Source organism: Aphelocoma coerulescens, chromosome 19 (assembly GCF_041296385.1).
Source record: "Aphelocoma coerulescens isolate FSJ_1873_10779 chromosome 19, UR_Acoe_1.0, whole genome shotgun sequence".
Taxonomy (NCBI): Eukaryota; Metazoa; Chordata; class Aves; order Passeriformes; family Corvidae; genus Aphelocoma; species Aphelocoma coerulescens.
In genome coordinates this window covers 1,565,356-1,589,000 of record NC_091032.1, presented here as the reverse complement: position 1 = coordinate 1,589,000, position 23,645 = coordinate 1,565,356, and the positions used below count along the sequence as shown (strand labels likewise).

Here is a 23,645-nt window from a genome sequence, read left to right as displayed (position 1 = left end):
TTCCAAACAGAACTCATGAGCTAAGACCAGGAGTTCTGAAAAATAAGAATCTTTTCTCGTACAGATAACACCCACCTATGCAGTATTAGGCACTGACTTCATTAACCACTGATTAGTTTAAATCTTTCCTATTGACTTAGTCCATCAGTACAAATGCACATTTTTACTATTATTTACTATTATTGTTTTTCGAACCCTGAAAAAGTGCTCATGAGTTGAGAAGATGCTAAACATGACATTACCCACTGCAAATTGCCATCATTTGAGAGGGTGCTAAAAATAACATGCCAGCTGCATGTTGCCTGCAGCCAGCAAGGCAGGTAAGGAGGCAGCAAATGTGTGTCCCGAGTCCCAGGGGAGAGCCATGGAGGCATTTTTCCTTATGGAGCCCTCAGGAGCTGAGGCAGAGACATTACCTTTCAATTGCAACAGAGAATGACTTCTAAAATCAGGATTCCTCTGTGTGTGTGGCTGGCAATGCCTGGTGCCAGCTGGTTCTGGTGGGATTTGGGTGCCTGGCTGGTGGTGGGCACTTTTTGAGGGTGCTGAGCTGAGGAATGCATGGCATTGTTAGTTTTCCATCTGGAAAACACATTTAATGCTCCCCTGGCCCTGGTGGGAGCATCATCCTGCTCTCTGGGGGTGGCTGGATGGGGCCTCGAGCAGGTGTGGGGTCACTGAGCAGTGACACCACGAGGAAGCCACTGGGAGTGGGATCTGGGGGACAGAAGGTGCAGTAACCGCCAGTCCCAGCTCAGTTTCCAAGGAGCAAAAGAAAATGAGTTTCTTCCAGGGCTGGTTTCATGTGTCCCTGGGGTGACACGGAGCTGGGGCAGCCTGGCAGGACAGAGGGTGCCAGCTCTGCCCCTGGCAGCCTCAGGCAGGTCCCGTGCTGCCTCCCCAGCAGTGCCCAGCAGCCTCCAGTGCCTCCCAGTGACGCACAGCTCCCAGCCTGCCCCTTCTGGGGGTATTCCTGCAAATACAACACAGCAGAACCAAACCTCAGAGCAGGACTTGTCTTTCGGGGTCTTTCTGGAGGGAAATCCCCCCTTGGCTTTACAAACCAGTTCCCCGTGGCCTACCAGGGGTATTTGTACCTCCCACCAGGTACCAAGGGTATATCCACATCCTAGAGATGTATAAGGTGGATCATCTTTATCCTGAACAGCCATATAATCCAGAGTTTTCATTTTAATACTCAAAATATAATTCTTTCTTATTAAACCATTGTTTTGTTGATGGTAGAGCTAAAAGGAACCACTAATTGTGTCAGTTTATAATATAAAACCACCATAAAAGTCCTGGGAGGGAGGAATGTAAAAGAATTGCAGCTGAAAGGCATTCTAAGTTCTGAGTATTTTTCTTGTAAAGGGCCAAGATAACTTCAAATGTCCAAGACTGATACATTTCATCTGAAGTGGAGTAGTTTGGATAAAATGGAATTCAGATTAAAGGTCAACATTGCAATCTTTTGTCCAGACTAAGATAATTTGTGTAAAATGGGACTTTTTGGTGAATAATCCATAATTTTAGCTTTTAAGAAAGCAGACCTTAAACTTCGCAGACCGTCTCTGTTTCAGAGCCATTCCTTACAGTGAGTCACAGTGGATAATGGTGAGGAATTGCTAAGCAGACTGTGATGTTAACCAATTTGTGAGATGCTATATATATAAGGTTCCTTGGCAAGGAGCTCCGTGCTGAATGCTACTTGCAGGCAAAGTCACAGATAGGAAGGAAAAAGTGAAATTCTTGCTCTTAGTTTCTTTGTTACTCTGCCGGTCTCCATTTCATCAATTAGAAAATTGCCCATTTATTCCCTGTCTGTGTCTCCTTTCATCCAGGAGATGTTTTTTTCTCCTTTTTTCTTGGAAGCAAAGGTCTAATTGTATAGCTAAAATCCCATCTTTGCCCTTTCCAGGGCTGCCAGTTTGTCATTGGTGGAAAGATGGACAAGAATATTGTAAATGTCAGTGTGAACACGCTGAGGTCTGGGTTTTCCCTCATTTTCTTCAGATTTCTTTTCAGCAGACAGATGAGTAGAATCACTTTGTTCAGTGCTGGCGTTGCAGCAGCACTGACTCCTTTGGTGGCAATGATAAATGGCTCCAAGATATGAAATAGCTGTTCCAGCAAAGTCCATTGAGCAGAATAGAGAACAATGCCCTCCTCAATGTCATTGTACATGAGATATTCAATGATTGCCACTTTTTGCACAAGAATGTGTTCAATCAGCAAAGTGCAGAGAAATCTGTGGTGTTGCTTCAGCCTGAATGAGCTGGCGAGGTGGCACAGACCTTTACTCAGCTTGATTTGGACCAGGCTCTCTCAAGTTATTAAAATGGGCTCAAATGAGAGCTGTCACCACATAGGGTGTCTGATTTTTGAAACGTGGCTTTGGGATCAGGCTCATTCCACAGGTGCTGTGGGAGATGTGCTGTGCATTTTAACTTTCTCCACCTGGGACAGAGGACTGGGGAGGTGCAGCTAATCTTTAGCCTGATCTCCAGTTTGCCTTTTCTTCTAAAAAACACAGCAGCAATTAGGCCTCAGCTGGGAATTGGAAAGTTCTTTTCCCACATCCCACTGCAGGTCTGTGTGTGCACACCCCCTGTTTCAGGGAATGCATCTGCTGCAGCCACAGCTCAGGCTGATTGCAGGGCTTCCAGAGTTGGGGCTGAGGCAGAAAGAAAGCTTTTTGTTTTGTTGGTACAGAGATCTTTGGAGTTGGTATGTCCTCTTCCTCACCTGGGCTTGATTTTAGGGATAATTGTCTGAATTTTGACTGCATCACACATACAAAAATGCAGGTTTTCGGGTCCCTGACTGTGATTAGCATTTCTGGAGCAGGAAGTTGCAGAAATACTACAAAAGGAAGCTTGAGCACTTGGCATGTGTGTGTGTCAGGTGATGTGATGGGTGGTGGCTGTGCACTTTGGTTATTTAAGGGGTTGGAACAGTTTCAGTGATAACTATGGCCACTTCGTGCAAATCACAGTCAGTCTGGTCTCATTATTACCCCGATTTTCTAGAAATTAGGAGCACCCTTAACGTTTCCATATGTCCTGTAAGGTTTTCATCTGTGAAGATCATTTTGAGTGAGCTTTACTTGCTTTGAATTTGGTTGGCAGCGCTGTAGGTCCTTTGGGGAAACTGTTGAGTCCCTTCTGGCCAGTACAAGACTTTTAAAAGCACAAAATAGCCATTCTGCAGAATCCTCGCTCTGAGGAGCCTGTCATGCTGTGATTTGAGAAGCTCTCACAGCATTTGGGATCATGTGCACTTGAAGACTTGGCCGTCCAGGGGGCTGTGGGTGCTCAGCAGTTCTGCCCATCTGGGCTTCATTTCTGTGCCTGGCACAAGCCTGGGGGTTGTGTAGGGCAAATTTGGCAATTTGGCCTGGGCTCATCTCAAGCCTGGCCTGGGGTGACTGTAATCAGTCACAGCTTGTGTTCAGAGTGGAGACAGTAAGTGCCTTGAGCCTGAGAATCAGAACAAGAAGCCTCTGTTTGTTCAGGTGTAAAATGTGTCTGCAGCCTCCTTGTCCTGATTTGTCACATTACCACTCTCAGCTTCCAGTGAAGCTAGTGGCAGTTATCCAAAAATCAGGTCATGCTATCTCTGAATGATATTTTGGATTCCCAGTTATTTGCAGAATATTCCAAAGCAACCTGTGCACAGAGCCATGGTTTCCTGACAAAAGACATGGGAGAGCACCGAAAAATGAGCTTTTTGTAATAGACACGGAATACTGAAACTCAGCCCAAAGCAGAAGGCCAGTACAAAGTATTTCCATCGCTTCAATTCCAAAACAGTCTGGCGCTCTGAGAACCACAAAGCACTTAAATCATTTTACTTCTTCCTGTGGCCCTGGGAGGTAGGGAAGTGCTGGAGGAATTGAGGAATTGAGCGAGCAGTGCAGACTCGAGCCTTCAAATTGACCAGTAATTCTGAATAATCAACTTCACGGTTGTCAGCTTCGGTTTCCAAAATGTGCTCTCCAGCCGTGGGCAGCAGTAAGGCTGCAGGAGATGGAAACACCTTGTGCTTTAGCACCTCTGGGGAGAACTTGCATCCAGAAATGTAAATGAGCACATCAGAGCACGGGTGGCTGTGTGTGAGCACGGTGCCCGCAGTGCCTGGGCTGACTCTCAGGCGTGGGGACAACATGCAGTTGCTCCAGTTCTGTTTCCAGCCTGAGTAGCAAACATCTTTCTTCTCCCTTTTTGGCATTACCCCTGCACATAAACTGTCTGATGGGTGGGTGTGCACAGCATGCCAGCACAGAGTGTGTCCTGCACACACACACACACACACACACACACACAGAGAGGTGCTGCACAGAAATACAACCCCAGAGCAGTGCTTAGAGTTCTTTCCTCCTCCCCCTCCTTTTTTCCTTCCATCCTGCTGGTCCACAGAATGCTGCCATTGGCCCAGGACAGCACTGCTGGACAGTGGGTCCTCCCCTGGTGCCTCTGTGTGAGGGCAGGAGCTGCCTCAGAGCCAGGCTGGCCAAACATCGGGAGCTGTTTGCTGAGTGCATTTATTGCCGTTGCATAATTTATGAACTGGAGGGGTTTGACCATCATCTGTCTCTGCCAGAGGCTGGCACGGAGGGCTCTGGAGGCTGGAGCTGTAAATTGGATGGTGCACTCCTGCTGAGCTCCCAGCAAAGTCCTCGGGTCAGTGTGGGAATTCAATGGCAGGAATGGCAGTGTTTTCTCCCAGTGCCATGTGGGCCCCGTGCAGCAGAGGCTGCTTTGGCAGCCACCCCGACTGGCCAAGGCACAGAGCTGTCACTCACTGGGCACGGTGTGAAGGGAGCAGGAGCATTTTTAATCGGCTTGGCACCCGCGCTGCTTCCATAATGGACACCAGTAGGTCTCAGTCCTTCGCCATATGCTTAACTCTGGAGACAAGGTGCTTCTGGGTACAGCAGTAATTATTTGATGTGGAATTAAGCGGACCTTGAAATTAGAACTGGACTGTTGGAGAGCGGGGCTTTGGAGGTTTAACACTTTGGTGGAAATGCTTCCCACCGACAGCGCTCTGCAGATTCACTCGGCTGCGGGGAACTGTTCTGTTGGCAAATTCAGATGTCAGTGCTGGCAAATTCTCTTCTCCCCAGGTACCTCTATGCTGCAGGGAAGACAAAAACCCTCAGCTTTTCCAAGCTTATGAGTCGGGAAAAACAACAGAGGAGAGATTCCTTAAGCCAGACTAAAACTGGGGGAAAGGAGAGGCTGCAGAGCGCTGTGAGCATGGCTGGGTCACAGGACAGCTGCTCATGTGCCCAGACCGGGAGTGGGTGACACCTTGAAACCCCCTGAACCCTGCTGCTCAGAGGGAATTACTCTTTCCTGCTTAGACATCCACCTTTTGCCACCCTTATTTTTCCTTTTGGGTTCAGATACTGCAGTCAAGACTTGGAGTTTGCCTGGAGGGTGGGCAGAGACACAAACAAGAGGAGCAATTGCTCCTGAGCTCCCTGGTTTGAAACACATAGGAGGTGTGATAATGGATCCTGGGGAGCTCATGGTGAGCAAACTCCTGGCTCTGACCATCCAGGGGGAGAAGGTGACCGAGCCCAAAAGCTGAATTTTTCCAACACCTGTGAAGCAGAGATAGTAAAGGGAAATCTTTGGGACATTCTTGATGGTGACTTGCTTTGTGATTCTTGGGGATGTGCTGTGCAGGGCCAGGAGTTGGACTGGATGATCCTCATGGGTCCCTTCCAGCTCAGGAGATTCTCTGATTCTATGCCATGATTTTCATGGATGAAAATCCATTGGCAAGTCTGCTTTTTGTAAATGCAGGGCCTTGCTCATCTTCATACCAAAATCTCATACAGGCAGTCCTGCTGAAGTCAAAATGCATTATATTTTTGGGGGAAGGTAGGAGTACTTTCTATCAATGCCATGCTGTTCTAGAAATGTTTTCCTTTTGTCAGTTAAGTAGACTCTTCATTAATTTGAACATTGTGTGAGGTTTTCAAAATTCTAGTTAAAATTGTCCCCTGTCTTCATGTTCTTTCTCGTTTGTTTGCTACCAGAGTAAATACTCTGGTGCAACTGGTGCTATATAAATCACTTCAGTTATTAAATAAATTTCACTTCCTTTTCTATTTGGAATCAGCTGCAAGGAGATTGTAATTTTATCTAATCTTTGCTTCCTTTAAAATTAGTTGAAAAATACCTAGAAATAGTTCTTAGCTCTAATTTGTTAGTACGTAGCTCAGGGTGTAGGGAAGGCACCTTTTCACCCCTTGTACTGATGAAACAAGGAAAAAGCTAGTGAAACAGAAAAGTTATAATTAAACAACAGACAGAAGATGAGTTGATTTGTGCAAATCAAGTACGTGTATTTGTGGGTGTTTTTGGCTCTATCTGTTCCCATCCCACTGTTTAGTTAACCTTTGGAATTCACAAAATATAACTGATTTCAAAGCAATTTGGTTGTCATACAAAAATACTCAAAGCTGCATTAAACATGATGTAAATACATCAAGAGCTGTAAGAACCTGACAGTCAGCTGGTCCTCGGGGAGGAAAGCCTGGGTCTCCTGTTTGGTGGTTTTCCTTGGGAATGTTTGCCCTTAGATCTGCAGAAGTGTGAGTTCAGTCTTGAGTGATACGGACAATTCATCCTCCAGAACCTACAGCTGTAGAGAGAAGCAAAACAAACCCACAGAAGGAGGTGTAGTTACCCAGAATTTGGTGGGAGGGATCAAACCTGTGAGTTCCAAGGTTCTTACAGTCCTGTTTCCAACACAGCTTTTGTACTTCTAGCAAATGCAAACGTGGATTGGGTTCTGATGCTTATCTCTAAGGAACATTGAGAGATCTAGTCCTGCTCTATTTCTGCTATAGTAAAACTTACTAAAAAATGGAGCAATGGCACCAGAAAAATGTCAGGACTCTCTAGAGTTACTGTTCAGCACTTTGTAAAACTGTGTTTCCTGTGATACCTGGGCTACTCCCAGAGAACCTCAGGGAATCAGTGAATGGGGCATGTTCTTGCTCCCTCTGTGATCTCGGAATTCTTTAGTTCAGCAGCCATAAGCAAAGCCATGGGGTGACTTTTCCATGTGTTCCTGGAAAACAGCAGCCTTGCAAATGCTGCCCTTTGGGCTGGGCAGAGCTGAGCTGTCTCCGTGGAGCCCGTGGAGCTGATGGACTGGCATGAGGAGCATGAGGAGCACTGTCCATCCAAAGAAAACAAACCAGCCCTTGGAGACTGTTTTTCTTCTTCCCTGATCCAGTTTTGGAGTCTGAACATGCTCCTGCACCATCAGCTCCTGTGCCCCTGAGCTGAGCTGACAGAGGGCTTGGCAAATGGCTTTTGGTGTGTGCTGGGTGTTTCATAATTCAAACACACAAATGTACCCTCCTCACCAGCAGTGAGGGGAAATTTCCTCCCACACAGTAACTGGACTTGTTCCTAAAGCTGCCAGATGTGATGCCCAGCATTTATGAGTGTATCACCCATCTTGTTCACAGAAATATTTACCTTTTTTTTGCTGTAACAAGTTTCTCTTACCTGTGCTTTTTCTCTTTTTGTGTTTCAGTGTGACAGCGACAGCGATCAAGAAGAAAAGGTAAGAAAGAAAATCAGTATGGGAGCAAAACTAATTTATTGGAATCTCTTATTCCTCTTAATCTATTACTTATTCAAAGTTTCTTCTTGGACTAACCTAAAGCATCTTGATACAAAGAAAATTTCTATCTCTAATTTAATTTTGGAATAGACCTCCAAGGAAAGAGAATTCTAATGAATATTTTGGTGGCTGCACAGTTCGTCTTTAAGAATATTGATGCCACAGTTTGTGTGAGTTGTTTATGAACACCAGTCTCACTACCAACCCTTTCCATGGCTACACTTCCCCTTGGAAGTTGTAACAGCAACTGAGTCTGTTTGTAGCCCTCACACTTGCACTTCTTAACAGTTATTTAACCACTGTTGGTGCCTGTTTGCTTCTCTGCAGGCAAGGGCCTGCAAATTCCATAGAAGTGTTATGGTTGATGTATCTATTTTTTTAGAAACAACATTTGGGAACTGTACATTAAGTCAAGTGACACAACTTGCTGATAACTGTCTCCATAATTTTGGGTTTCTGAGTGGGAAAGGGGAAAAATGTAACACTGAAAGGTCAGGCATCAGCCTCTAATGCTGTTTATTGTTTAGACTAATAGTAATGAAGAACTGGGATCCACACTGATGAATATTTTTATCCATTATTTTATGTTGTGAACAGACTAACCTTCTTTCTTTGGCAAAACTGAAATAATCATCACAGAAAAACTGGTCTAATTTCTTCATTTCCAGGTTGGATTTTGTGATTTTTATTTGTATGTTGAGCCTTAAGGGATGTTTTGATAATGTAATCACTTTTGCCTCCTCTTTCCCTAGATAAATTGGGGGATGGCAGTCAGGGAAGGGGAAAATAATGTCAGAAAACATTGTTCCTGTAATAATGTTGAAGTGGTTAGAGTTTCATGAGTGGTTGTGTTAAGCAGCTCCAAGGCAAGCCAAGAAGAGGAGAGATGACCATGCTGGTGTGCAGCTTATCCAACAGCCAAGTACAAATATGCTGTAAAATCCAGAGGGAAACAATGAGTACAAAAATCACCTTCCATGGATTTAATCAGTTTTCTACAGGGTTTGTGTAACAGGAAGCCAAAATAATTCTCAAACCATTCTGTCTATATTTCCAAAGCTTTGCCCTTCAGCTCTTTTCCCAAGTAGAGGATTTTTTCCTCATGTTTCTTAATAATTTGCTAACTATGTTAAAGAACTGCTGTTTGTTTTGAAATGCAATGATTTTCCTTGCATAAGGGAACTAATCACTGGAGTTAATCAGTGTGACAACAGAAAGGGGAGGTTTTGTTGGGTTTTTGCACAGAATATTAACCTGCACTTTTCAATATGAATTTTTAATGCATTACCATTACATTCCATCCTGTGAAGTGATTATTCATTTTCAGGATGTTCCTTATGCAGAGGAAGATGATAAACTGAATTTCAGCTCCTATGTTTATGGCACCCAGAACTAAAAGTGTAATTTCCTGTCACTGCAGCATTTATGGAGCTGAACCTCTGCCTCTTTCCCTGTATTTTCTCTTGCAGCACTCCTGTACAGAAAGCCAGAGGCAGCTTTTGGGGATGGAGGGGGGATGCTGCTTCAGGATGGTTTCCACAACACAGTACAAGAGAGACTCGAGACTGTACCTCACACAGAATATCCCAGTACTTGTGTGGGCAGGATTTAAAATCCAGATGTGTATTTCATCTCCGTGATCTATATTTTGTCTTCCCCCTAATGGAATGAGATTATGTGCAGACCCAAATATCCCAAAAAATTTAGTGCTTTTCAAATGTCAGAACCAGACCCAGCTTTGAGCTCTACAGCTCAGGCCCAGTTCTAAGAGATGACTGCTCACCCTGGCATATTTATTCAGGCTGTGCTGGCAGCCCAGGCAAAGATCTAAAGGCCTTGTTCTGCTGTTAATTTGAATTCAGCATATGTAGCCTGTTATAAAATGCGAGACATCATCATTTGAGCAGGTCAAGCATATTCAGATGAAGACAAATGGTGCTTATTTGATTTTCTTAAAATCAGGAAATGAAAAAAGTGCTCTCTGGAGAAATCATGTTCTGCCTGACTTAGATGATAGACCAAGGCATGTACCCCAGATAAGAACAGGCGCTCGTCGCTGGGTTTTATCTCTGAAGGACGGTGGGGACTGTCAGCTCGCTGACATGTGCATTATCCATGTCATTTTAAACAAAGTGACCTGTAGAAAAGTGCACTCTGCCGTGACGTGATAATGGGCTGTTGGATGACAGGTAAAGTACACACTATAAAGGAGGCTGTGCGTTATTCCTTTGTTTAACTGACAAGTAGAAACTTCTTTTCTTCAGACAGGCAGGATCTTTTAGATCTCTTTCAATAGGACCCAGAAGATTTTTGAATTCCTGCTTTAAATAAAATAACATTTTTAGGACAAAAATTTCCTGCGAGCACACTGCACTGGGAGAAGCGAGGAGCCAGATCCTGTGCAAGGGATCATTTCATCAGCAGTGCCCAACATCCTCAGTTTTCATTAATAACCAGGGGAGCTGAGGGTGCTCAGCAGGATTAGAAGTTTGAAGATCCTTTACCCAAATGTCTTATATCGTGATGATATTGGCCTCCAGCTGTGGAGCTGTTCTAGCAGTGAATTGACAAATTGCTCTGGGTTGGACCTCGCTCAGTGTGTTCTGAGGACTGTGGAGTTGTGCCCCTCCCGCCAGAAACAGCTTGGCCTGAAATGTTTCTGGGAAGAGGAGATCTGCTTTTCTTTAGGACTATCTCTTGCAGATGTTGATGCCCTGTAGTGTACAGAATGTAGGGTTAATTGCTGCAGAGCAGTTCTGTGCTTGCTCTTCAGAAAATGCAAAAGAGGCAATTTTGCTTCATTTAGGATTTTTGAGGGCAAACCCACACTGATCCTCCAGAGGAGATCCATGAGAGGTAGAAGGAATACATATAAGTACATATTTCTGCTAGAATAAATAAAACCTGGAATCCAGAAAGATAGACCAGAGCCTTTGAATAAAATATGGCAGATCAGCATCAGGAATGGTGTGTGACAGGTCGAGGGGCTGGAGGATGAGCTGGTTCAAGCTTGACTGGATGGGCCACTGTGAGCAGCAGAAGGAATGAAGGAGCAGGACCTGGGAGCCTGAGGAGCAGCTGGATGGCGAGGGGTGGCAGAGTGGGAAAGGCAGTGTCTCAGCCTGGTCACATTCCTTTTTCCTGACTTGGATCCCTGCCTATCTGGCTTCGTAAATCACAGCTGATATCTGATCTCTGTTAGGTGATGGCTGTGCCTCCAATCCGTCTTCCCCAGCCTTTAATTGGGAGCCGACAGACAGAGTCACTTTCTGTCTGTGTCTGCCCTCAAATGAGACATTTCTCCAGAGGTTTCTCGGGAAGAAGAAACAAGGATATTTAATTGAAACAATGATGCAGCCCCTGCTTAGCGGTGCTGTAGCTAAGGCTGTGTCAGCATCTCAATTTTAAATGACATATTTTGGGTGGATAATTTGTCTATTTATACAGATTCATGCTCCTTCAGTTTGACACACAGGACTGGACTGGAGCACTCAAAGTAGACATTTCACCCTCCTGTTGCTGAAAAGCCTGAAGAGGTGGCGGGCATGTCTGTGGAGGGAGAGTATATTTGGAAGACTTGCATCAGAGTGAGAAGCACTAATTCTTAGAGAGATGTCATTCTCCATCCTGGGATCCTTTCAGCAAATGCCACTGGGATTTCTTACTGAATCAGAAAAAAGTATGGATCCCAGGGGAACTCCGATTTTCTCCATTAAAAAGTCTGTCAGTCTTACTCTTTGAGCAGGTCTCCAGAGCTGATAATCTAAAATTAGGGCAAGCTATTGCACAGCTGACAAATTGAAGTGCAACTGTATTATCTTTTGATATCTCGATACAATCTTTAAAATTATACCCATGGTAATTAATACAACATTAAAAACATAAGTGCAAACACGAAGTTTGTCTTCTGGAAATCAAAGGAAATCTTGTTTGGAAAAGATGTACAAAGAGCTCTGATAAGGAAGTCAGGTGCTATAGATGAGGTAAGAAATGAGGTCCTGTTTCATTCTCCATCTTTACCATTTCCTCTCCCCACTCTGTTTAATTTTATAATTAAAGGCTTGATCTGAGGCACTTTAGTGATTTTTCACTTCTTAGGAAAATACTTCATTGATCAAGGGAGCTGCTTTGCACAAACAGAGCTGCTTCTGGCTGGAGTTGTATCCAACTTTGATAGGATGAGCAGCCTAAAAAAACATCGCTGTTGATGCCTTAGTTCTGTGTTATCTCAGGAGTACCCAGTCAGTTATGAGGCTCTTGAATCCCACTGGAACATGTTCTCCCAGGGCCCAGCAGTGTCTGGCTGGTCCTGGCTGCAGCCCAAGTGTCCCTGCTGAAATGGGCTCAACTTTGGGTGCCCCTGGTGTGGCATGAGGAGGGAGGACAGAGCTTGGTCAAGCCAGTGGCTAAATTTGCCAGGTGTTGGCATCTGCTCAGAGGGGGAGAGTAACAAAGGGAGGGGATTGGGATTAGAATGAGTGGGTGTTGCGCTTGCCAAGGAGCCTGTGCTGGTGGGAGTGTGTTGCTTCATTTTTTTTCTCTTTGAAAGAAAATTTTCTTCCTTGAAGAAAAAGTACTGTGCCATTAAAAGCACCAAGAGAGCTGAAGAATGATCTTTCTTGAATCAGATAATTTTTAATGATAATGCTGATGCATCTGATTGCTCATAAAGCAGGTACAAACCAAAGATTATGGCATAGGAAATACCATAAATTACTCTGCTGTACCCAGGTAAAAGGCTGTTTGTGTGTATCTATACATACAGAAGAGCATTCACACCTTCACCCTCTGTATGTTTCTGCAGTGCTTTTGGCCAGTTATTTTGTGTGTGGGCTTTGGAGAGGCATTTTGGAGTAGCATTTTGGCAGATGTGTCTCTCCCAGCTGATTGCACAGGCTGCATTTTAGTGTTTGGTGTTAAACACATACAAGTGTTTATGTGTTTGTGTGTTTGTTTGTAGTTCTTTCCAACTTTGCAAACTCGACTGATTTAGGTAGTAACAAATGCTCTGATAAACCTAAGAGGAACGTGGGAAGGGCCTGCTAAAACCATGTCAGTCCCTAGCTCTGGATAAAGGCAGCGTTTGTTGTTCATGAACTTGAGGAGCCGTTTCCTCCTGCCTTGCAGACCTGGAGTGTCTCTGCTGAATGCACAGAGCACCCTGCTCAGCTGGGGCAGAGCTGCTCCATGTCCTCTCCACTCCAAAGCATGTGCAGGACACAGCAAATTGTCCTTTCCAGGGGAACAGGAAGCACCCAGAGCAGCCCCACCACAAACTGTGCTGGAAAACAGAAGGCCAAAATAAGCAGCTGCTTTGCACAGGGCTGTGTTCTGTGTGTTCTGCAAAAGCTTTGTCATAAATGGATTAAATGGTGGTGAAATTGTTTTATGACATCTTATATCCAAAGGATTACATTTATAATTGGGTGCAATCCACTCTCATGTGGGCAGTTGCATCAGTTTCGGATATTTTTTAGTAGGGTGCTTGGAAACAAAACTGTATTTGGGGTATTTTTTCCTCACCCCTGGGAGGAATGAGGGAAGGAAGAGTTTTGGTAGCACTTCAAGGGAAAAATATCCCCCCTGGATGGTGCTAGGGCTGTGGCAGAGGGACAGCTGGGAGCCAGCTAGATTTATACCCAGCCAGCACCACGGCCATAGAGTGCTACAGTAATATCTCTACTCTTCTCGCAGTTTAAAACTCTACCAGGGTTTCCATTTGGTGTTTATGCACTGCTGGAATATAAATAATAAATTACAGTTTACCTAGTCTGAGAAATTTTTGTCATTAAGGGAACTCTGAGAATTTATTGAGCTGTTGAAAGAAGGGTCTGTCATCAGAGCTGGGTTTTTTTGATCCCATTCTTCACACTTCTCAACCATAGGTGCAGGTATAGGAAGACTGGGGGGGATTTTTAGAGGAAAACTTCAAAATGTAAAGTGTGTCATCTCCAGTCTAGTAAGAAGAAGAAAGAAATTGGTGTGTGGCCTTAGCTTGTGTGAGACATTCCCTGTCTCTCCCGGCCAGGGAACAGCAAGAAACCACTGGAAAAGAGTTCCTGTGGGGTTGGAAGGCACTGAAGGTTCCTGAACAGGGACTGGCTGCAATTTGGGCCTTTATGTGGGAGCTCCGGGGGTTGGTGGGGGGATCCTGCCCTCCCCAGGTCCCATCTCTCTGGGTTCTGTGGGGCTGGCACAGAAAGGCTGAGAAGCTGTCAGGCCATTCAGTCCCTCTGTGCTCCAGGAAGGGCAAAGCATTGGTCAAGAGGGCGCTGGATACTCGGAAAAACTCCTTGGATGGTGGGTACCAACCACCACGTTTGGCAAACGAGGGGAAACAGTGGCTGAGAACCCAATTTTAATCAATTACTCCAGGTCATGGGATACTGCTGTCTTACTGTTTGGCATGTATTTATTTTGGCTAAGGGTAGGATTAGAGAAACCATTCCTCAGTATTATTCCAAAAACTGTTTCTGCGAAGCCGGGATGTTTCCCACAAGGGCGATTTACGCTGCGTATTTGTACAGGTGTTGTCTTTTTCACTCTGGAAGACGCAGCACCTTAAACTCGCCCCAAGGGTGAAAGATCACCCAGCCTTCCTGCGCTAGCGAGGCTCCGGCAATCAGCAAGCATTTCTTACTGTTTAAGGCCCATTAGGAGGGAAGATAAGGCTCCTTTTTATTCATTTGATGTGCCGCACAGAGGGTCCCCACCGTGCGAGCGGCAATAAAGGGGGAGCCGAGCGCGTTTGCTGTAAAGGATGGGGCGTTTGGCAGCGAGGGCAGCGAGCGGGCGTGGGGCGCTCCCGGGCCGCCGGTGCCGCCCTCGCCCGTCCTTTGTCACCGCTGTCGCTCGGCAGCGCCTCGGCGTACGGAGCGTGTGCTCCTGCCCCCTCCCCCGCCCCGCTCCCCTTCCCTTCTTTTTGTACCCATTTCGTGTAGAAAATTTGTATTTACTTTGGGAGTGTAATTTGTTCCTCATGGATAATGTGACCCTTAGCGGAGCTGGATCATGGGTTAGTTGAAGTGATATTTTCCGCTAATGGTAGTCGTACATCATTGCTGTCAGCTCGGGTTAGGAGGCAAGCACATTACAGCTCCATTTTACCTCTGCAGGCATCTGGGATTATTTGCCATAACTGAGTATGACATGACCACACTACAGAGTGCATTAAAATTTTACTAGCTGCTCAGGCAAGTTCCTTGGCTCCAGCCTGCCTCCAGGCAGCCGGAATGATGGATACCTCCGAGGTCCTGACTTGCTGCACCAAGGATACTCAATGTCAATGGCCCAAACAGGTTTTGCTCTCCCCAGGGCTTTAGCCCAGCTCCTGGCAGTGAGTAAACAATGGAGAGCTGGAGTAGGGGAGGGCAGGTTGGCACAGATGCCCCTCCGAGGGTCCCCAGCGCCTTGGAGGTCCCGGCACTGTCACATCAGTGTCTTGAGACACTGCTCAGCCATCAGGGCTTAAAAAGTGTCATTTGCAGGCTGTCTTGTGGGAATAAAAATAAAATTCAAACTGATAGCAAAAAGCAGTCGAGGAATTGTACGTGTTAAATGTGTAACAGGCATGGAGCATGATGCATAACCAATATGGAATATGCAAATGCAGCAAATGCTGATGTTATAAGTGTATGCTCATGTTGCACTCCATTTTCTGCTCTGGGCATGTGTGCAGAGTCATATTTACACCTGTAGCAGCAACCAACCTATATCCAGTATTTTAAATTTTTATTATTTTTATGTAAGCAATTGCTGTTCTCGTACAGGGCCTCAGAATACCAGCCATAGCTTATCTATATGTGTATTATTTTGCAGCATGTGTTTTCATGTATACACATGCCTACTATGAAAATCATAGACATTGCTTTCATGGAACATATCTGTTTGTATAGATGTACATTATTTGCAATATGTCTGTTTATATATATTGACATTCCAAATTAGAGGTATAGCTATACAGAGGAATGTGTGCTGAGGAAACCTGGGGGAGAGGTTAAATTGAACATAGTAGTGGTTTTAAATGCTTCTTGAAAAAGCATAATATATACCCCAGGATAATTTTATTGCAGCCTCCTGGTGGTTTTATAAATATCTACAACACACGTCTGTGCTGCCCACAAGCTCTCCTCCCCACAGCAGCACTAATATCTATAATAATTTCAGGCAAAAGGTACATAATTATAGAGCATGTTTCTGTAAGGTAAGCAGGGATTGTGTGTGCTTGAAATCCTCCAGGTTGTTCTCCTCTGTCCTCATTCTGTTGTTGTGTGAATTGGCAGATGGAGGAAGAATGGGAAAACCTCAGTTTCGTTTGTTTAGCTTTTTTGTTTTGTGTTTTAAAGTGTTTAATTGCATTTGTATTGACTGTGAGATGAGAGAAGGGATGGGGTCAGCAGCTCATGGGCTTGTCGGGGGAGGATTGTCTGGGTTCACTGAGTCATGGAACAGTTTGTGTTGGAAGGGACCTTAAAGATCATCTCACTCCAACTCCAAAGTGTCCCTGAATCCCCACCTTTCCCTGTTCAATCCTGCCATCCGAGATGCACTCCACTTTTCCTGAAGTGTCCGAGGCCAGGCTGGATGGGGCTTGGAGCACCCTGGGGTAGCGGAAGGTAGCCCTGCCCATGACAGGGGGATGGAACTGGATGAACTTTAAGGTCCCTTCCAGCCCAAACTATTCTGTTTCTATGATCTAGGGCCAAGTTTCAGGATGTGATTTGAGTTTGTTTTGGTATAACACATTCCTGGCAATAAATATTCCCATCCTAATTGTAACACTTGGAGCCAAACTTTATTATGCCCCAAGAGTTTTACTTGTGCCTGGATTGTAGGATTTGATCCTTGGTAGGGGAGGAGAGAAGAGATTAAAGATTAAAGCTGGTGCTGTGCTCAGTGCTGTACAAGAAACAGAAGAGACAGTTTCAGATATCTCTAAGGATAACATGCAAATTCCTAAAGCCTTCCCAGCAGCTTAGATCACAGTAAGAAAGACATTCCAAATGATAGATAGTTTTGCTTGTTCACTTTATAGTGTTACATCTTCTTTTTTATATGTAGAAAAACTTCTATCAAAGTGGCTCCGTGAAGGGTGTATGTGGGAATGCCAGGCAAGATTTCACTTTCAGGTGCCACTGGTGCAGAGTGAGTGAAATCACACAGTGGTTTTCTGATCTTGCACATAGCAACTTGCGATTTCAACTCAGGGAAGATGTAAGTCTGTGTCTGTGTGTGCACACAGTCCATGTGCTCACATGCTCTCTCTGTCCTGAAAGATGAGAATTTTAAATTTAATTTAGAATGTTTGAACTGAGATCTCTTAGTAGATTGAGATGTTGAGTCTTGTTATTTTGCACAAGTGTCTGTAAACCTCCCACACAAAAGTAAGATGAAATGTCCTGAAATGAAATCTGTGTCCTGAAAGGTGCTGGCCCAATTCTTGTGATCACCACACCCCTGTGGAGCTGCTGGTGGTTACATCAGAGCTTTGGAGGTGTGTTAATGGTATTGATGAGTGGGCACGTATGGTCTGTGTGTGTGGAGACAGACAGAAATTCAATCTGTGGATTTTGGAGTTTGGCCATGGCCAAACATACCTAGGTTATACAAAGTGTTCTTTAAGGAGTATATGTTATTCAAGTATAATATTCATATACCCTTTATGCTCTTGAATAACATCTGTTTTTCATAACAAATCAGGTTTTATAATCATGTATGAGGCATGCTCCCCATTCCTGAATGTCTGTTCTCACTTTTCCTTGAAAAGAAAAAGGCTTGGGATTGAGAACTGAGAAGGTGAGACATTTCTTTGGAGGTTTCTTTAGAAAGAGAAGAAAAAAAAAAAAAAGAACAAAGTTATGGCAATTATTTCATGGTTTTAATAGTCTTGGAGGCCACAACACATGTAACCGTCTCAGGTTTCTCACAAACATGTCCAAGGACAGGCTGAAAACAAGGAGACAGGAAATTAAATGCATGCACTGCTGAATTGAGAAGGATTCCAGCAAGGACCGTGCTGGTTCTCTAAATACTTCTCTCCATGTGGCTCAGGCAGGGTATTGTGGACCTGGAAGTGGTATAGCACAGCTACCGTGTCTCTTGCATTCCAGAAATTCCCAAACAGGGCAGAAGTGAAGAGAATAACACATGGTTTGAATTAGGGTTGGGCCTGCAGGTACCAGCAGAGTAAGGAACATTCTGGGCTTTCATCTTCCTCTTAATCCAGGGCAGGTTTGGCAAAACCTCTCCCTCCCTCCTCCCTCCTGGCATTGCTAGCCAAGGGAACCCCTTCTCCCAAAGTCTCTGCCTGCTTGTCCCCCTGCAGTGAACCCCTGAGTTCTTCGTTGGGAGGAGAGGGCTCCAGGGGGTAGAGCAGGCAGAGATACCCTGAGAGTCAGGGAGTGGGAGTTTTTAGAAAAGCAGATGTGCAAGCAGTGCAAGAGTGCCTGACCCTGGCTGTGCTGGTGGGGAACTCTGTGAATGTGCTGGAAGCATCTCAGAGGGGCACCACACAGGAAAGCAGGAAAAGCTCTAAACAAATTTATCTGACAAGTGGCCGGGTTCTCCCAGGCTCCCGGTGTGGGCACACCATGATCTGGCTACTGGTCTGCCCAGTGGGAGCTACTGGGGAGCTGAGAGTGTGGAGGGATTGGCTTTAGGTGAACCTGATGTGCCTTGCTTTGGACACGAGGGTCAACCTGTGTGCACTGACTGTCACAAGGCTTTCTGTGACCTCTGTGGAAAGTCTGGATTCACTTGCAGGCCCTACAAAGATGCCTGGTTTGTAATTTTCTGTTAGTAGGAAACACCAAGAAGACCTTTGTGTCTTTAAAAATTGCCTGGGCTTTCTAATTCATGCTGATGTCTCTCCTGAAAATGCACCACTGCATTTCTGGGTTTTGCAGGCTGCCTCAACATCCCATTTCAGCTGACTCTGGACAGGCAGACAATATTAAACAAGGTTGTTCATTCATAACAAAAGCATCCTAATTGAGTTACATTATTACATTAACTGTAGCAATCAGATTGAACCAAATCACTGAGCGATAATGTCATTTTCCAGGGTATCATTTGTAGGAACCAGTTGTCCTGTAAGATGCAATAACTCACTCAGTCCTGTAGAGTTTATGGTGACTTATGTATCATATCAAAATTCCTTACTTTCAGGGAAAAACCGAGCAGTTAATGCATGGCTGTGAATGTGCAAGTGATGAATTTCTAGAGAAACATTTAGCAGATCCTAGACAAACTGAAGAATGAGTGATAGTCTATAATAATCTCAGGGAAAGGGGCTGTTCTAGGAACGGGTAAGACATGAAACATTTTCAAACTGTGAACTTCTGCCGACATATGGGTGGTACAGTTTGTTTCAGGGGTTGATAGATGGCTGCTTTATTGGCTCTGAGTTGCCCACTGAGCACAAATTCTCAGCCAGAGACTGGGAAGGAGGATAGAGAGGTGAATTTTGCACTGTCCATGCCAAATGTTTACAAGTAACCTCATTTGGAAAACTTGGTTTCTGATGGCATTTTTATGTGATGCCAGGACACTGTGGGAGATTCCTGTTAATGCATTTACAGATTTGGTTTTGGTTGGGTTTTTCAAAATTATAATGACGAGAGGAGATGAGGAGAGATGTCAGCTAGTTCAGAGCAGAGGGGTAAGATGTGGGACAGGCCAGGTGCCCCTGGGGAGGCACACTGGTGGGCAGCACTGGGAACCATCCAGCCTCCCAGTTCACGTGTTTCTCTTCTGTGCTTTGTTCCTGGCATGCAGGAGCATTTAAACTCCCAGTGGCTGGGTTTGGCTCAGGCATTGACATGAGCTCAGTGCAGCAGCCTGTGAGTCTGTTCCTTCTTCCTTTGTGGTGGTCTCTGGTTCAGGAAACCTCGTGGCTGCAGCTCCGTCTGTCATGGAGTGAGGGGTATTCATCACCTCAGACTCCTGCCCTGCTGAGGCCATCCTGCTTCCGAGTTTACCCACTCATGGGAGCTGAGAGCCTTGTGTAAAACCCTTCCAGCCCTTCCACTGCCTGGAGCTGAAGAGCTGGAAGTGCTGCCAGCCCTGTGCGGTGCAGCCCCTGCTCGTGCTCACGCTCCCAGGGTCACTCTGCTGATGGTACCCACAGCAGGGCAGGAGGGCTGCAGGCTGGATGGGGTCAGTTTTAGGGGGCACTACAAGGATGGGCAGTTGTTTTGAGTATGGCAGAAATCCATAGCATCTTGTAGTCCCAGGAAAAGACAAACATGCTGGAAGATGGTTACCGTGTGTCATCCAAAACGCCATGGAAGAGCGGCTCCATCAGACTTGCCTCAGATCGCTGCGGAGCTTTGGCTTCTCTTTCCTGGTCCAAGAAAAACAGCAGCTCTGACCTTACTCCTTACATGGTCTCTGTGGCTCCATTGCAGTGTAAAGATATGGTTCAAGACAGGAGACATTCAGCAACAGAAGCCTGAAATCCAAGTAATGTTCTACTGGTTTTGTATTGCTGTTTCTTGCAGCAGCCCTCAGAAACCCCGTGCACAGTGGATTCCTGTGGACCTGTGCCCAGTGCAGACAGACACTGAGAAACCATCCTTACTCCCAAGTCTTTTGATGAAAATAAATGAGATTGTGTGAAAATAAGGGGGAATTAAATACAAATAAATGAAAATTCTGAATAGGGAATGATTTGGGTTGGAAGGGACATTAAAGATCATCTTGTTCCATCCTCTTCTCCATGAATAAATACATCCTTCAGGAAGTAAAGGTCTCCCAGATCCCATGGCCATCATTCAGGGTTTTACTTTGTTTTATTTCTTAGTTTAGTGGCTCCTGATGGTGATTTGTGCTTTGTTTGTGAACCAGGGGGCGTTGGATGGTCTGTGGTGCATCGCTGCCAAGAGGACAAGTTGTGTGAGGGTCAGGGCGTTCCCCAGGACATTCTGAAGACCAGTAGTGGTCCCTGGTATCAGAGATCTCCAGGATCCTCTGATGCTGCTTGTTCCCATCCCCAGCAAGTGTTCTGTGAAGCAAAGGCTGCACTGTGGGACCTGTCAGGTTTGCTCACAGAGCCTCTCCCAGGGCTGGAGGGGGTTCCTGCCCTGCCCACAGGTCTGACAGGCCTCTGTAAGACTGGTGCCTTTTAGGATCCATGCCCTTAAAACCCACAGTGGGATGCCTGAATCTGCAATTCTTGGCCCAGTATGTGACTTCTGGGGGTCCTGGGGCAGGAAAATGAGAGGTGACCACTTGGCACTGTGCATTCCTGGGGGTTTAGATGATGTGACAACTGGGACACTTTGTATGTTTCTTTGCTGTGCCTGATTTATATGTATGGTTACAAAATACTTATTTAAATTAATGATTGTCTTTAAGTAATTTAATGCTTGTTTTTGTTAATGGGAAACCTGACTGAAGAGCTTTCAGTGAGCTGCTGTAGCAAATCATTACACGCTGCCTGCTACTTCCTGTGGTAACATTAATCAGAATGGACTCATTGGCTACTAATGCAGATGCTGTGTGTAATTCAGTATAAATTCTTTTGTGATTTACCATTAATTAGTGTCCACTTATTTTAAAGTGCTAATGACACAAAAAATTCCATTGGGAATAGGGGTCACCCTACTTTACAGACACTGAGGAAAATAGAATGGTTTGGATTGGCAGGGACCTTAAAGACCCTCTAGTTCCAACTGGTGCTTCACAGCTCAAAATGGCCACAGTGCTCCAGGGACACAAGCCCAGCAGTATCTCTTTACGTATTTCTTTAAACACAGGCATTATATGGACTGGTTTCCTTTCTAGATTTAGGGAGAATGGCTGTGTGTCATTTGGGTTGTGCTGTGGGGTGGATTGCATCACTCTGGAAAAGCAGGAAAGCAGGAAAGCCGATGCCTTGGACTTCTGGGACAGGGAGAAAAATCGGAGTGTTCTCTGTGACTCCATGCAAATAGGCTGGAGGGGCTGAGCTGAGCAGTGTTATGTGTTTTTCCAGCAGGAATGAAGGACTGAAGCTGAAAATGCTCTTTACTCTGCCCTTTTTCACAGGGGAATGGCATGTTTTTCTGGGAGTTCATTCTTATTCATAAGACTGTTTTCTCTATATAAATTCACTAAGGTTTAGTCAAAACTTCCCATAACCATATTGCTCAATAGATAATCTGTTTACCACAATATTTACCATACCAGCTAAATACATTAAAGAATAATACATAGAATATGTAGAATAATACACAGAAATATACACAGAAAATTACTAGATGAGCAGGACCCAAGTCACGCTTAAGTGGTGTGTTAAGGATGTTTTGTGAGTAAACAGCAAATCCTAGAACCAAAGCACCCCCTGTATAACATCCACTTCAAAATGAAGCTTTCCTGTTAAAAACATGAAGCTGTGGGCTGCAGAGAATAACAAGCTGGAGCTGGAAGTGGACAAGAGTAAACGCTTCGATTCACATTGAAATGATTTCTCCTGCCTAGTATAATTTAACCTGCCCACACTGCTAAACTTCTGTATTACACAGTCCTGTCAGACTGTCAGGAGGAATGATAAGCCTCCTGGAAGCCTCAGCCTGTTACACAGGGAGAACATTCCAGCCAGCATTTCCTTGTACATTTTTAAGACTTTTAGCTTGGTCTCTCAAGTATAAAGAATACCCTACTTCATGACCCCAGCCTCTTGTTAGTTGATAGATGAAATCTTTTCTTAAGCTGAGTCCCTTGTCTATTATGTTTGCAGAATTCAAGGTTTCTCTTTAAGCTTCCTGGCTTACTGCCAGAAGTCCATGGCTTTGTTACCCAAAGAAATTGCCTTTTTATTAACAGGAAGAGGATCTCTGAAATGGCAAAGGTGCCAATCTGCTTCCAGGTGAGGGAGAACAATTTTAAAGGTGTGATCTCATACTTTTGCCACTGCTTATAACTACAAAAAGAATAGCAAAAAAACTGTTGTAGTGATTTGGGCTTTTTTGTTTGTGTGGTTTTTAATTTGAAAAGCTGGGATATAACATAAAAGCAAAATACAAGCTGTAGTCATTTCTGTGTTTCCCATATTCTTTTATGTCTCTTCTCACCATAAACCGTAGTCTGCATACCCAGGAAAAATGCACATAAACTAGGCTGGGGGTTGGCTTCAGTCTCCTCTCAAGAACTTGTGCTGTAAAACAAAGAAACTCGTTTCACATGTACACCTCAGTTAAATTGTGTTCTGGAACACTTGTGCAGGGATGGCTGTACCAGGTGGGTGCTGTAGAAGGAGTATTTATTTCCTGTGCCATCCAGGCTGGAATCTGACCATGGCTGCAGCTCAGCTGGTCAGGACTGTGGATCATTGCTGATTTCTTTGGGTCACACCAGATAGTTTTACCTCTGCCATCCAAGTGAAGTAAATCAATCAAATGAGGCTTCCTAGGGATTTTCATTTAAGAACTTCAGGGCTTTTTCATGTGACCGCTTACTCAGGACTCAGCAGCAGAAAAAGATTCCTGGCCACAGCTAATCAGACAAGTGATTCCCCTTACTTGAAGTATCAGAACTAGTTAGGAAGAGATTCCTCTAGCAGGAGGCATTCATGCTTATCTGTAGATGTTGTTAAAGCCTTTTTTTCTCTTTTAGATAATGACCAGCTACTGCACTTTTCTGGATTTCAGTAAAGGTGGCGAATAATTGAGAGGTGTGGAAATAATTAATTTCAGTACCAATTGAGAACCAGTTGTGGTGACAGATACTTTATTTCACCTTTTTGCAGGAATCACTGTGTAATAAAACTCCCAAGCACATTTTCACAAGTGCAGAAATCCTAACTCACATTTGTAAGAGCCTGAGAGGCAGAAGGCCCCAGCAATATGCTGAGCAATAAACCACCACAGGGTTATTTTGCTGCCTACAGGACTTGGATAAATTTCTAAGGACATGAAGAACAATGAAACAGTGAAGCAGGAAAAAGGGAATTCAAGATAAAGCACATTTTGAAGAGCTCTTTAATTAGTTACTTTAATTAGTTACAGATT

General features: G+C 44.7%; 1 protein-coding gene across 2 annotated transcripts in view; it reads left to right on the top strand.

Annotated features, from left to right (window-relative positions):
• Positions 1–23,645, top strand: part of AUTS2 (activator of transcription and developmental regulator AUTS2) — a 767,594-nt gene that overhangs the window by 520,762 nt on the left and 223,187 nt on the right. For both annotated transcript variants that reach the window (XM_069033649.1, XM_069033648.1), the window contains exon 5: positions 7,567–7,596. In XM_069033649.1, the coding sequence (XP_068889750.1) occupies positions 7,567–7,596 (30 nt within the window). The remainder of the gene's footprint in view (positions 1–7,566; positions 7,597–23,645) is intronic.